Below are 16,392 nucleotides of genomic sequence, written 5' to 3' on the forward strand. Positions count from 1 at the left end.
AGCCAATTATCTGTCATCCAGGTATGGATGTATTCCAGGTATGTAGAAAGTTTAAGTCAGCCCTACAATCCAGAATGAAAGAGAGGTAAAGCTGCATTGTTGCCAGTACAGGTGCAAAAACTTAACCCTCTCATTCAAATAATGTCTACTAGTAGAAGCATGTACATAACAAACAGCAACAGACATATAATAGAAGCCTGTAGCATCAAGCATGTCAGAAGAAAGGGTGAAGATGAGATAACTCTAGGTGCAACCTGCTGAGCATGACTAGCGAGACAGGAAGCACACTGCTGTCATGCAGCATCTGAGATACTACAGAAACAGGTCAAATGGCAAATATCATGATTTGGTTTGTAAAATGCAGCAACAAGATCAAAAAGGACTAAGACAGAATAAAAATTTTAATCTCCAGCAATCAGGATGCTGTTTAGTACCCTAACTGGGGTAGTTTCAGTACTATGCCAAGGCCAAAAACCACATAGAGTTCACCATTTCTCTGAGAGTCCAGTCACACACAAAACAACTTTCTCAAGAACCTTACCAGAAAACAGGTTAGCATAGAGGGTTAAAGTTCTGAGAGTTAATAAGCAACTTCTTGTAATCAGTGGCAAAGGGTTTGATCCCTTCCACTTCCATTTGCTACTGTATAACTCTGGGCAAGTTATTTAACGAGACAGTGCTTCCAGGTTACCCCTACAAGAAACACATGCATCCAGTGGACTTACCCAGTTATAAAATTAATAAAAATAATTGAAAAACCTAGACAGATTGTGGACAGTATACATCTTACATAGAAGGATGAGTCAAAAATGGTACAGAACTCTTTTCAGGTTGAAAAACAGAGTTGGGATTTGTATGTATAACAGGGAATGAAGAAGGCGCAAACAATCTTCGTGTGTGATGGTGTGTTCAGAATTCCAAAGAGTATGGAAGTCAGTGACACAGTTCTGTGAAGAAATGTACTAGAAATGTGCAGGGAAGTGGAGGACTTTATATGTTTTCCATTTTACAGAAGAGGATAGAGAGAACAGAAATGTTTACAGAAGAAGAAGAATGGGTGAAATAGGAGACAGTGCAAACAGGATAAAAATGTACTATTAAGTTTTGGAGCAGGGCTTAGAAAGGTCCTAGACACATTGGTTGATTTGGGTAATGAGAGAAGATAACAGAAGTGAAATATATACGTCTGTAGCTAGCAAAGTGAAGAGAGTTTGTAGGCAATGCTATAGTGGAACAGGAGGAGATTCACAGTAGTAGGGAAAGAGAATGGAGGAGACAGCTTGATAAGGTGCTGATGTAAAATACAATGGTAGGATAATATGGATAAGTCAGAAAAGGGTGGTGCAGGGAGTTATAATGCAGTCAGTTTAGCAGGACATGGGGGTGGTTAAGGACACTAGGAGTAGGGAAGGAAGAAGTAGATCAGGACGGAGTCTCGGCAGTGATCTGGTGAGGGGCAGGGTACAGGGAGGCTCTCCATGGTCAGGAAGGGGTAGCATACCTATGGGTCCCATTTTTAGGTTTTGTCCACTGTGATAAAATCCAGTTTGGAGGACTATGCATTAAATTATTATTTTTTTTTTTTGATTATTCTTTTTATTATGTTTGAATCCACTAGGTAATGTATCTAGTAATTATTTCTTATAGTCTTGACAGACTGCATGAGTATGCAATACTTACACTGTGACTGTGAAACTTAATGAGAAATATTTAGTACAAAAAGGAAAAGTTGGCAATAAGATTTTCAAAAGCAGCACAAATGAGTAATGCTAGTGACAGGCACTTATGAATGCCAATGTAGTCACATGAACAGCCAGATCAAGCAATGTTGCCAGTACATTCATTATGGGTATCAGATCAAGAAATGTTGCCAACTGCCACATTATGGGCACTAAAAAGAGTGATGCTGAAAACAGACTTGCTTTGGACAGCTAGAAGACCCAACGTTACCAACAGATTTACTAGCAGATAGAATAGGCCATGTTGGCGATCTACTATGATTCATTCCAGCACAATGGCATGAGCAGTCCAAATGAGCACCAACAGTTGTATACGTACCTTAACAAATGAGTCTGTGCTAATACAGCCCATCATGTGAATGTGACTACTATGGCAAACCTGCATACTACTGCTGGGATTTTGATTTTGATGTCTACTCCTGTTTGTCATGCACTGGGGCTCTCTCTCAACTGCATTTCTATGTAAAAACTTCACCATCTGCATATAACTGCTGCTGATCTGCCTATGGTAGTTTAATGTATTTGAAAAATGACAGATAACATTTTCCTGCATTGCTCGGTACTTGAAACTGCTCATATGCAAAGCTTGGCTAGTCTGTAAATCCTGTTTACCATGCTACATAATTCAGAATTAGCACTACTGTGGCAGCACTTACCTTTTCTGGGCCTTCCCATTTTGTGGATCATTTGTTCTGCTGGAAATAACAATTACATATATCAGTCTAAAGCAGTAAATACGTTTTTTTAACAAATGTGTAATCTAAACCCAATCAAAATGCAGTGCTCTTGGAAAAGAGATGCAACACTTTGGGCTGAGTGCCAAAAATCACAAATTCTCCTCCAGCAAATTTTCAAGTGCCCAGTAGATCTGATACCTGTGACACTTACACATGCACCTGTATTTTAAATGCACCAACTATATTAGTCATTAATTACAACGAATCAGTCTACTCATGTCTGCAAGATATTCTTTTAGAAAAAGTTAAAAAGTAAGGCTATAATGTCCTTGACCAAGGTAATTCCCTTTGCTGGATCCTATGGCTACTACTGGTGCTGAGTGCTGCCTATACCTACTGTGGGATACTGCAAAATGGTTACATTAAATTCTGTTCCATGCAACTGCATCTCAATGTTCGATTCCCAGACTTTACTCTCAAATGGGATATCTGCTGTGCAGAAGTCTGCATGTTCTCCCTGTCATTGCATGGGTTTTCACCAGAGTTTCTAATTTCAATCCACATTCCAAAGAAATGGCAAGAAGAAAACTCAGAACATGACACTGGTCCCAGCTGTCCACGTGAGTGTGGATGTGCAAATATATGTGCCCTATCCAGGAATTCTTGCTTTGTACTAACTGCTTGGTGGGATAAACAATGGACAGATGGATGCAAGCATACATGCATGGATGAAATTATACTACATATTAATGTAAAAACTAAACTGAACATTTTCAATATATTTCTAACAGATCTAGAGATGAATCCTTGCTTAACCTGACTATATCAACAATGTGTGGAATTTCAGGAAACATGCAAACAATTACCCTTAGTCTTACACAAACTTGCACAAAATAAACTTTTTTTTTTATTAATGCAAGTCATATTGAGTCAATCATTCATTCTTGGAGACCTGCTTTATCTTATTTAGTGCTATACAGGATCTGGAACTTATCCTGGCAAGCAATAGACACAAGGCAAAAAAGCCAGTCAAATCAGGAACTGATCCATCACAAAATGCATGTACACGCCTATTCACACAATACATGCATACCTACACACAATTTAGATGCTCAACAAATCTAGTAGCAGTACATCATAGGGAATGGATGCGGGATGAAATCGCAATGCCTGGTGAAATGTCACAAATGGACTTCACACAAAAGGCAATGCAGTCAGGAACCAAGAATTATCAGGCATCAAAGATGATTGCCACACCACTATGTCACAGTCATACATGTCACACACGAATATATTACTAAAATGTACAGATGTTATACATGTTCAAATTCTTCACCTCTGAAATTAAGTGATTTTATAAAATAAAGTTAATAATACTACAGATATTACTACTGTAAAGTCTTCGAGTGCACTGAGAAGGGTACATTTTACTTTCAATCAATGAGTAGAAACTAAAAGGACGAACGTAAAAATGGTAACCTTCTATGACAATAATTACTTTATAAAACCAAAGGAACATAGTCCAATTTTTTGCTGTAAACATAAAAGCCATCTATACAAATCTTTAACCTACTTGCTTAAAATATCAGTTGATGTATTAGGGATCATCCTTGGTGGGTCTTTAACTAGAACATCCTTTTTCCTCCCTCTCAGTTTACCCGTTTTTGTCTGAAGTTCCCATAATCAGGGGTGCATGTTCCCTTTCTGATGTCATGCATTTTCAGCACAGCACCTTAAACAAGCACAGCTGATAGTATATAAACCCTATCATGTAAAAAAGTCAACTGTGTGTGCATCATAACATGCTGTATTAACAAAAAAATATTTCAGGCATTTTCCGGTAATATGTATGACTAAGTTATGCAATGAGAAACTTCTTTCTCATCATACTGCACAGCTGTGCAATCACTGCATTATGCATGTGCAGAACATCCATCAGCTTGCTTACTTTATCACACTTAGAAAATAAATGTAAAATACTGTACAGCAATCATTGAAAGCTTGTGTGTGTAACTTGCATGGTTTGCAGTCTGCACTTCAAGTAATATAGTGTAGTACTAGGCTAGCTGACAGTGCTTACCTTTTTTGGGCCGTCCCACTTTGCGTATCACTTGTATTGCTGTGAATAATAAACATACATTTATCAATCTTAAAAGGTGAACAGGTATTCCAGCAAATCCAACTGAAAAGCAAAACAAAACTGTTGTACTCTATGGCACACAAGACCGAATACCTTCTGGTAGGTAATTAGTTACATTATTCTGTGAACTGTAAGATGGTGCAACAGCTCATGTTGCTCCATTTCCATGTTTGTTTAATTAGCAGTAAAAATACTTTCTACTGCTTCATGAATACAACATTTTGTATGGCGGGTGTTATTCTCAAGGGCCTGCATACAAAATCCTACTCTCTTTTATTTCTTGAACCCCCCCCCCCCCCGATTCATCATCATCCCCTTTCCACTTTGAGTTATAATTTTCTGCTTGTGTTGTGTACATGAGCCATAACTGCACAACACCAAAGTACCCCTTCAGATTTGGTAATGCTATTCCACCTTGTTCTACCGCTATTCCACCTTGTTCTACCTTTTCCTTCACAAACATCTCCTTCCTTATCTTTTTCTCACTGTCTCACACCTGACTTACCTCAACATCTAGCTTCTCTCTCTCCTCCTTTTCCACCCTAATTCACCTCCTCTTATGTTATTTCACTCTCTTCTTTTCCTCCAAACATCTTTCACTACTCTCTCACCCCACATGCCCTCTGCACATAGCTTATCTCTATCCTCCTTTTACTACTCTCTCATCCCATTGCTCCCTTTTCTCTACAACCTTAAACTAGTTTCACATCTTTACCAGTTTAACTTACTCCCCTTCCCAATCCCATCTCCCCTTCTTTAACTTTACCAACTCTGATGAAATCTCATCTTCATCATCTGTACTGTATGATGTAGCCCAACCTACTCCTGATTTTTTCCTTTCTTATCACTCAACAACTCCTAATTATATATTTCTCATCATAAACTATCCAATACTATCTAAACTGTCATTACTCTCTATGCACCAAAGCAACTATTTTGCCTACTTAACATGAAATACCGGCTTTCACAACTTGTAATACTTGTCTGTTACCTCTTTAAACAGTGTTGCTCAATTTATGTGCATATGTATGAATATTATTGCATTTTTATATTTTAATCCAAGTATTTTTAAAAGCTTTATTGAATTATCATTTAAGATATAGGCAAATATACACGTATATAAAACAGAACAACCCATATTAACATGTTTCTAGTTACAAACATTATACATCACATTTTTTTGTACTATCATCAATCCAACATTACATAAATTGCTGAATTCCTGCAGTCCTTTAAATTTCAGTCCTCCTCCAAAATATTATTCTGTATGTACTGTCCCACAATTCCCATTTTTTTCTATGTAATTTGCTCTTGCGCTTTTCTAAAGTTCTGAAATCCAGTTCGCTTATCTCTGTTACAATATTCAATATGATCAATATATTTGGTTTACACTTTGATTTCCATTTTCTACTAACTGCTTTTTTGGCAGCCACCAGAATTAAATGCAGCAAGGCCTTACTCTATCTAAACAATTCAGATCCTATATCACAGCTCAAAAAATCAGTTTTTTTAGTTGCACCTATTTGCTCATCCAGTATTTCTGACAGAGTATCTGTAGGGAAATTTTGAAGTCCACCAACTCACCACATTCCCAAAACATATACTCCCAGTTATCTCTTCTCCATCACACCTCCATTTGCCATCTACCAGAGGAAAAATTCTCTGGAGTCTGCTTGGGGTATAAAAATATATAGAACACTTCCAGGCAAAAATCTTAAGTCTTTTAGACTTTGTTACATAATTGGAAGCCATATATATATCCTCCCACTGTTTTATTGTACATTGGTTATCCAGTCTCTCTTCCCAATCTTTTCTAACTTCACCTGCTTGATTCCTATAGTTACTGTGCAATATTTTACATGCCCTACTAATAATTCTGTTTTTTTAACAGCGGCTTCTGTTTCAGATTACGCTAAAAACTTTACCAGAGCAGGGCTTTCTCTTAGGATTCCCATATCTCTCACTCTTTGCCTATATTCTGATATTAACCACTGATGGGGAAGACAGTCCAAATGTCTTCTTGGCCTCTTCCCATTCTATTACCTTTACCTCTCTAGATATTTGTTCCTAATACCTTGGTTCCCTTGCCAGTTTTCTCAAGTACATTCTAGCCCCTTTTTACCTATTCTCTGTTACCCCTAACTGCAGTCATCCCTACCAGGAAAATCTCCTTTCTCTATTCTTGTGCAGGCTTAGTTTATACGATCATATGAGGTTACAAGGTTAATGGCCCTGGGGCCCTTACAAGCCTAGCCAAGAGTATCTCCAAAAAGAAACCTCAGTTCTCATTTTCTGCTACTCAGTGAATATAATATTCTTATGGTGGTTGTTATTTTCCTTAAAGATCTGCATCCAAAATCCTACTCACTCCTTATTTTTTGAATTTCCCACCATTTCATCATCCCTTTAAATATGAATTATAGCTTTCTGCTTGCGTTATGTATATCAGCCTTACCTGTGTAGCTCTAAAATATCCCTTCAAATCAGGTAATCTCAAACCACCTGTTGGAAGGATCAACGTACCCCCACATAACCCTTGCCCTCTTCCCCTCCCAGATAAATTCGTTCAACTCTTTATTATTGTCCACAACTTCTCCTCTGGCTGATAAAAAATATACCTGACCTGGTTATACAACTAAAGGAACTAAAAACATTCTCACTACTTGTATCTTACTATCCATATCCATAAACAGCAGCTTCCAGTTTCTCAGGTTTTGTATTATCAATTGATTAGTCTTTCTTCCAGGATGTTGGTGCTTCTCCTTCTTTTAAAATACTATCAAACAAAAGCTTCCAGATCTTTATCACTTTCTTCCTTCACAGCTTCCAAATTTCTACAGGAACACCATCTACTCTCAGAGTCTTTCCTGCAAGGAAAGCAAGGACTGGAAGATTGTACATCACCATTTTTATCTCATCTCCTCCCGTCTTAACTGTTAAATGCTGAGACTCATCTACCCCTGCCATTGGCATATTTAACTCTTCCAAAAATATCTCCATGTATTCTTTCTTGATTTTTACATTTCTCTGCTTTATGCAAATTTTCATAAAATTTCCATATCTCTAATACTGGATCTATGGTTATTTTTCTTGGTATAAGCTCCCTAAGTTTGACAACAACCCTTTCTACTTTCTGTTGCCTAAGCTGTTTTACTAAAAGTTTTTGTGCTCTGGACTTATTAACAAAACAAATACAAAAACAAACAAACAGTCCTTTAACAGAAATTCCCTTATTTTCCCTTTAGCACTCTGAAGTTACACCTCTTCTTGTTCTAGGAGATTACTTTTATTCAGCAATATTTTAATCCTTGTCAGTCCTAAACAATTCCTGTTCTTAATCATATCACTTTTTCTTTTATTTCTACCATATTTTTAAACTCCACTTCTACTTTATCCCACTCACTAGCTATAACTTCTTTAAAATTTCTATCTTCCCTAATAATTCTCAAATAATTTCCACTAAGCATTCCTTAAATTCCTCCTTTTTAACAGGTAGGTGGGAAAGCATCAGTGTCTCATTTCTACTTCATTACCCTACATTTTTATCTTAGTTGTTACTGGTGCATGATCTGAAATAGTTACTGGATGTGTGTTGAAGCCTTCAATTAAATGCACATGCTCTTGTAATTATAATTCCTGTCTAGTCTAGCCCAGTTACTGTACCTTGGGGAATAAAAAGTAAATTCTGAGCTCATACTACTGGATTCACGTCTTCTATGCCAAATATTTTCATAAATTTCTTAAGAAATCTACCCTTCTTTTGTACCAGGGAGACCTAGAAGAGAAAAATAACATTCTCACTGTTGCAAATCAAGTTCCAGTCACCACCTATAAGTAGCATTCCCTGCTAAAAGCTGATTATTTCCCCCCAAAATTTCTTTAAGCTCCATAAAAGCAGTTTTAGGTGGAATATAAATAAATGCTTACCAGTAGCCCCTTACTACCACATATCTACCATTATTATCCTTTCCCCCCTATTCTATCACATTTGGCTTTCTTCTAGCAATAAGTACTCCCCTTTTCATTTGTCCATGATATTCTGCTGAATATCCATTGTGAAAGCCTTCCTTTATCAAATTCACAATATCACTTATTTCCCAAATGTGCCTCCTGTAGTACTGCTATTTGCACTCTGAATTTCTTAACATAATTCAATACTCTTACCGTTTTGTCTACACCTATGATGCTATTCATGTTCCAAAATAATATGGATAGTCTCGCTATTATAAGAAGTTATTTTACCCACCAACTATACATAACAGCTTTTTTAAATGTCTATTTCCAGTTTTTGTTACATGCACCTGCTAATGTTCGGCAGCTGGATCTTTTATACAGTTGCTTCTTGTCATCTCCATTTGAACCTATGTCACATTTTACAATAGTTTTTGTTTTAATGAAAACTCTTAAAAAAAACAGCCCCAGAATACCCTCATAACCTTTTAACTTAAAACAAACACACACAACTATGTGCAGATTCAAATGATGAAGCTTAGCCCTCCTGATAGGAACAACTGCCCCAAATAGACAGCTGCACACACACAGGCATTACCTAACCTAAAATTAAAGTTATCCATGCTAAGATTCAGGTGCAGGACTCCATTTACAAACTGTATGACCTCAGTTCTGGAGAGCAAAAGCAGATTAAGGGTAGGCAAACAGAGATAGTAGTAGACAAGTGGGCTCTGATGAAGGCATATGTCAGACTGCTTTTGAGTAACTTATACATGTATAACAGAATGGTAGGAATGACCACCCGAGAGGGGTTCTCATTCTTCTTGTGCCATCATATGTAAAAATCTTTTCCTCGTGGAGATGTAAGATTTTCTAGTTATAGGTTTTATTGCCTCCTGGAGTACCCAAAGCACGTCCTCTGTAATTTATGCATGAATGAAATTAAGATTCTATCACCCAGTGATTCAAGTTGAGAGCCTGCAGATTGAGGTGAATCAGACAGCTTTGTTTTGTCTAAGTAAGTCTACTTAACTTGTAGTGATTGCCTCTGGTGAGATGGAGTAGAAGGGAGAACCAATGCTGTCTGGGCCAAAAATGGAATCACTGGCAAAATGTTGGAGTTGCCCCTCTGGATCATAAGGACAATCTTTGGAAACAAAAGGAAGGGGAGATAGTCATAGACGAACTCCCCCTCCTCACAGTGAAAGACACTGTGTCTGCCCTCCACATCTGCTGACAAGGGGTCCTGGAGCAGAAAAGTCTGAGTTGTCATTTGTGCTTGGAGACAAATACATCTGAGGGGTACCCCACTTGTGAACTATGTCCAGAAAAGCTTCCTTATGCAAAGTCTATTTATGAAGGTGTTCTCTGGATCTGCTGAAGGAGTTGGCGAGGGCATTGCCCTCTGAATGAATATAAACTGCCTGTAGGGACAAATTTCTTTTTATGGCTAAGTCCCATGCCATTAGAGCAAACCTGCAAAGCTGGTAAGACTCAGTGTCCCCTTGTTTGTTGGTGTACTAGATAAGGCACCATCAAAATTGTGACTGCCGTGTACTGTAAAGCTCTTAGAATCTACCTTTCTTAAATCATAGATAGTGGGAGCAAGGACTGGAAGTAACTGGTTAGAAAGAGATAGAACTTTCTTCTGAGGAGAGAAAGCTGTAATTGACAGGTATTCAGTTTGCAGCCTAGGAATAATGTGAACCCCCCCCCCTTTTGTTCTGGAATTTGATGACAGCACATTTTTGTGGTAGTTTTTTAAACTATTTGGATCAGGGCAATGCTGTCATTAATCCATAAACTGATAGTGTTTCAACCTTTCTTAAATTTGTGGCTTTATTAAAGTTTTTTTATACACACTACAATTACGATTGATGGCTGGGGGCCTAGATAAAAATGCAAGGTAAAATAAAATCTTTAAGGGATATTTGTCTACCACAAGCACTCTTGTTAACTGATTTAGCAGGAGAAAGCATACCCACTAGTCTTTAAAACATGAGCTTTCACAGACCTTCAGTGAGAAATACGATGGACCTACATAACTACAACACAGAGGAAAAGAAATCTCTGAAATACAGCCAAGAAGCCAGTTGTTTTTCCACAATGAAAACAACAGGAAGCATGCCAGTGCATTTACATAGGTGTTTTGAGCCACCTAGGCCTGTACCTTCACCGACACAGAGACTAGCATTACCCACTCATCTCTTAATGAATATGTCAATATCAAATGCATTAATATTTTTACTGCAGCAAAATCAATATATGCTTTGCTAGTAAAACAAGAAGAAATTCACCATTTAATAAAACTCTAAGGACTGGATAATTTAGTTGTGGTCTGACAAAAATATAATCATGTAAACTTTTGCCATATTAATGTAAATTTTATTACTTTTAAATATCAAATTAAAGGTAAGTATTACAAAGAATGATAATTAATACTTTTAGAGAAGTAATCTGCAACTACATAGCTGTTTTTGAAATATCATCTTATCTGAGAACCAGAAGGCTATATTACTTTGCTTTGCAATGGGGGCAGGGCTAGAAATTAAACCCAGCTTAATTTCCTGAATTAAAATGAAAGCTATGTACTCACCATAATAATAAATCCATGTTGTCTTTTTTCATCTATTTCATCCTTTGGGTTATCAGATCCGATTGCATCAGACCAGCAACTTTTAGAAGCTGTGGATCCAGGACTGTGACTTCTCCCCTATCCACAATTCCTTCTATCTCCCCAAACCACCTCAGACTATGTTTGCCTAATATAACTGGAAAAGTTATTCCACTATCACAGCAATACTGACAATCTTTAACACAGACGAGGAATGGTCATAAGGTGAGAGAGCAATCTGAGGCTACAGAAAGACAAGGATCCTGGAGAAGTCAATCCAATCAAAGAGGAGCGCCAAAAAACTGTTTTGGAAAGGGGGAGGAGGGAGGGATGTTGAATGAGATGAAAATAAGACAACACAGATCTAGTGTTATGCTGAGTAAATAGCTTTCATATCCAACGTTATCTTTGTTCGTCCAATTTAACCTTTGGGACAGATTTCCAAGCTACCGAACACCTGGGAGGCATTAAAGTAGGATATTCCTGAGACTGGACGAGACAAAAGATGTATGGGATCTGCACTGTACATCCAGCTTGTAGGGAGAGACAAAGGTGTCAAAAGTAACCCGTCAGCACAGCACAAATTAGTCAGTATATGAACTCTGCACATAAAAGCAGTAGAGGTAGCTACAGCCCTTGCTGAATGAACATTTGGTTTCTTGTGTAAGACTGGTCCCAGCTTGTTGTAGACAAAGATTATACAATCAGAAAGTCAGCTAGAGTGTGTGACCTTAGATACACCATGGCCCAATTTAACTTTGGAAAAGGCAGCAAATAGTTCACATTTCCTACAATATTCGGTCCTGTGAAGACAAAATCTGAGCTATATCTGAACATTTAGTAAATGTAAAGTATGGTCTCCTTTACAAATTTACCAGTCTTCTTTCCAAACTTTTCTAATAGTCTGATTCAGGTTACCCTTGGATGGATGCCACTTTTGGGAGGAAAGTTGGATTGGTTCTCAAACACAATCAGTCCCTATGGAAAATAATGTTTGCCTCTTTCGGCTTTTCCCGGTTAGGGGTCGCCACAGCGGAACTCCGGTCCGCTAATGATTGGCAGTAGATTTTTTATGTGCCGAGTTTGCCAGCCCTGACGCACAACCTTCAACGAAGGTACGCCCATTCACGCATGTCTCCACACAGAAGACACTCTAGCTGAGAATCGAACGGCACAACGTCTTGCTGTGAGGCGACAACACTACCACAGCACCACCGCCGCAGTCCCTATGGAAAATAATACAAGGGGTTTAACAGGACAGTACCTGCAGTTCTGAAATCCTTTTCCCAGATGTGCCATCGAAAAAACAGTTTACAAGAGAGGAATTTTAGATCCATTGTGGCTGCTAGTTCAAAGGCAGCTTAGTTAAGACCTGTAGCATGATAGTTATGTCGCATGTGGGAAATGGATCCTTTATAGGGGGCCTCAACAAGAAAGTTCCCTTAAGAAATGTATGTGAAATCTTAACTAAAGCTGGAAGCTTTATTGTATACAATACGGGAAATGGAAATAGCTGCTAACTGGACCTTGATTGTTGAGAACCTGGAGTCTTTTTGGAAAAGATTTGACAGGAAGCCCACAATGGAAAGAAGAGGCACTGAAAATGGATTTATTCCTTTGGAGGAAGCCCAAATAGAAAACCTTTTGCTTAAACGTTCATGTTATTTTGTGAGGCTGATAAAATGTGAACTACAGATGAGGACAGCATGGCCTCTCTGGCCACCATTAAAGTTGGAGGAACCATGCAGTTAACTTCAATGTCTTTAGATCCAGGACAGGCTGCCAAGAAGGGTGACTCAGGAGGTTAGGATGTCAACCCAACATCCAGGGTGGATGTACTAGATGAAGCTAGAGAAAGGCAAACCAAATTTGCTGGCGCCAAAACAGAGCAATAAGGATTACTCTGGCCTTGCACCTTCTGGCTTTCTGAATAAACTTTATTATCAGTGGTATGAGAGGAAAAGTGTAAGAAAGCCCCAGGGACCAGCTGTGGACTAGAACATCCCTTTGTAATGTAACTGACCCTGTGGAGGGATTAGAGACAAATAACTACTGCACTTAAGCTTAGGTATGAAGCAAAAAGATCACAGCAAGGTTGCCCCCAGTAGCTGAAGATCTGAGTCGCTGCTGCCTGACTGAGGGACCACACATACCGCAGAAGAATGAACCTGCTCAGTTTGTCCACTAGAACACTGGAAGTCCCAAGGATATGCACTGTTTTGAGAAAGCAGCAGGAAGACATCACCCACTGACACACACTCATGGTCTCTCAGCAAAGTGGATATGACTGGGCTCCCCCTTGCCTCCTGATATACCAGACTACTGCCATGTTGTCTGCTAGTATAGAAATCACACCCTTGGGGAGAGAGTCCTGAAAAGCCTGCAATGCTACAAGGACTACTCTCATCTCCAAGACAATGATGTGAAGACTGCCCTGTATGTGTGACCAAGAACCTTGGACTGCCTTCCCTTTGAAATGCACCCCTGCCCCAGGAGGGAAGTATCCGTGGTTACTGTGGCCGCTGGAGGAGACACCATGAATAGTCAACCCTCCATGACTACTGAGGAGGTCAACCAACACAATGTGATTTTTATAAATGGCTGTTATCACATCCTGTACATATTCAAATTTGTCTAAGTGGGACCATTGTACTGACAGGGTCCACTGAAGAAATCTCATATAGTACCTGGCTAGGGGAACCGAGGTGATCACTGAAGCCATTAATCCTAACAGCCAGACAGCTGGAGGATGTCTCAATGTAGGAGAAGGATGCTGAAGAACTAGAACAGCTACCTGACAGAGGGATGAAACTCTGGAAATTTTACTATTTGAGAATTCATATTGAGGTGGCATCTGATGAACTCATCTACTGTGTAGGTGTCACTTGGCTCTCTGTGTTGCTGACTATAATTCCCAATATCTGTTCAAGTTAGAACAACAATTTATCACTGGACCAGAAGATTCCTGGTTGCAGTGGTGAGGAGACAACTGTATAGATATGGGAACACCCAGAACCCTGACTGCCTGATATATGATACCATCACTGCCATGAATGACTTTGGTGAACACTGGTAAGACCAAAGAGCAGAGCACTAAACTGGAAATAGTTGGCTCCCAGCCAAAAATGGAGAAATCTCCTGGAGTACCTCAGTATCTTGATATGACAGTAGGCATATAGAGCACTTACAGTCATCCTTCCTCAACACAGGTGAATGGACTGCACTGTGGCCATCCAGTACTTCATCTGTTTCACAAACATATTTAAGTGGCTTAGGTCCAAAAGTGGTCTGAAGTCCTGTGTTTTTTCAGAACTACAAAGAACCTGAAATAGGCTTTGGATCATAACCAGACTGGAGGGGACCCAGTGGATGACTTATTTTCCCAGTAGCTTTGATAACTCTGCTGACTGGATGCTATGTCGGGAATCTTTCTCCTTTTCAGAGACGGAAAAGCAAATGGAATGATGTAACCTCTAGTGATTACCCTTAGCATCCATACACCTTGTGTGATGGCCTGCCAGGCTTGAGGGTGCAGGGATAAGCGCCCTCAAACTGCTCCCAGAGTGTGGCAGTCGAGCAACCGTTCAGGAATGCGGACAGGATTTCTCAGTGAAAGGACTGCAAAATCCCTGATTCTGTGGCCCACCTCTGCCTCTAGGGCAATGTCCATTGAAACCCCCAGTCTTGAAAGGATCTTACCCAGGAGTGTTTTGGTGAAAACCCTGAGATTTTCTGAGCCCCCCCCCAGTTCACAGATGTGGTCCTATGCAGGGTGGGGAAGTGGATTCCAATGGCAGACAGGGTTTTGCCATCTTGCTCATGGCTTGTTAGTATCCCCTAAATCCTTGGTCCGAAAAGTGACAATCAAAAAAGACATTAATGAAGGATGTCACATAATTGCATTCAGGTGTGCTGGTGGATGGCTATGCCAGAGCCTGCTGCTCTGGCCATACCATTAGCTGCATTTGACAGTAGATGCATGGATATGTTGGACACTGACCGTAGGTTAGATAACTGGGAATCCAATGGTAGGCTACCCGAGATGGAACTGGTGAGCTCTTTGATCACACCCCTTTGGAAAAATGTGATATAGGCAATGTAGATCACCACTCTAAGTGCAAAATCCACTGACATATGCATCTGTTTCCCAAACCTGGCCAACACCTTTCCCTCCCTGTTGGGAGGGGGGGGGGGGGTCAGATGTACTCTCTTCCGAAAGTTCCTTCTTTGTGGTTGTGGTCACAACTATGGCATTTACTGGGGACCTTTGCTCCAGTGTGCTCTGTCCTTAGGGGTGACCAAGATTTTATTTGGTTTCTTAGGGAATGGCTCCACCCCATCAGGATCCTTCCAAGCCTGCTGAGCCACCAGGTCTATGAGGGCATCAGTGGGTGCCAAATACCCAGGAGGTAGAAGAGCTGGCCTCAAAAGCCTCAATGAATACATTCTCCTCAGGGGAGAGTGCATCAGTGGACCAACCCCCCCCCCCCCGTTTCATCAAGTCCAGAATGTCACCAAAGTGTGACGTGTTCCAGACAGGATTGTGCAGACTCTTCCCCATCATCCAAGACTGTTTCTTCTGTGATTGACTCTGGTGAGGAGTTCAAATATCTCCTGTTACATATCTGTTTCTTAAAACCCTGTCTCATTTGAGCTTTACAGAAGAATCAAAATCAGACAAGGATCTAGTGTGGCGAGTACCCCTAAGGCTGAATGAGGTTCACGGTCCCAGTAAATCTGGATGTGCATAGTCAGAAGCAGTATCCAACAAAAACTGGGACAGAGCAGAGTATCACAGATACACTTATCTTGTTCTGGCAAGAACCCTTTCAAATATCTCAAAGGCTGTAGCAACAACCGGGGCAAAAGAACCACTCCTCCAATCTAAAGGAGAGATGGAAAGAATATCCTTCACTTCGACTGATGCTGACAACTGTGCCACACTACTGAGCAACAAGACTCTGAGGGAAAGAGACAGATCTGATAGTGTCAACTTGACCCACCCACCCCCAAGTCCTGACACAGAGGGTTCAGCTCTGAGACTTGACCAGTGAGACAAAATCATACTTGAGAGCATAAGAGATACTGTTGGAGTCTAAATCTATAGGACTGTTGGCTCCATTGTGGGTACTCCTGGGAGACTCAGTCCCATGGGCATCAGATCCACACATCAGGCTGGAATAGGAGAAACAAATGGAGGTGTACCTGTACATATACCCGGTGAACCAGATGGGGACAGTGCCAGGAGAACTCCTTGTTGGATCTGCGTCC

At 39.9% G+C, this 16,392-nt stretch overlaps 1 protein-coding gene across 43 annotated transcripts in view; it reads right to left on the reverse strand.

Annotated features, from left to right (window-relative positions):
- Positions 1-16,392, reverse strand: part of LOC122809254 (titin-like) — a 3,339,665-nt gene that overhangs the window by 378,630 nt on the left and 2,944,643 nt on the right. For 41 of the 43 annotated variants that reach the window (XM_044080625.1, XM_044080596.1, XM_044080621.1 and 38 more), the window contains 2 exons: positions 4,497-4,535; positions 2,396-2,434 (listed from right to left, as the gene is read on the reverse strand). In XM_044080625.1, coding sequence (XP_043936560.1) covers positions 2,396-2,434; positions 4,497-4,535 — 78 coding nt within the window. Of the gene's footprint in view, positions 1-2,395; positions 2,437-4,496; positions 4,536-16,392 lie in introns of all 43 variants that reach the window. The other 2 variants (XM_044080583.1, XR_006365880.1) reach the window with 2 other exon arrangements.

This window comes from Protopterus annectens, chromosome 8.part0 (genome assembly GCF_019279795.1).
Source record: "Protopterus annectens isolate FY-2018-M chromosome 8.part0, PAN1.0, whole genome shotgun sequence".
NCBI lineage: Eukaryota > Metazoa > Chordata > Ceratodontiformes > Protopteridae > Protopterus > Protopterus annectens.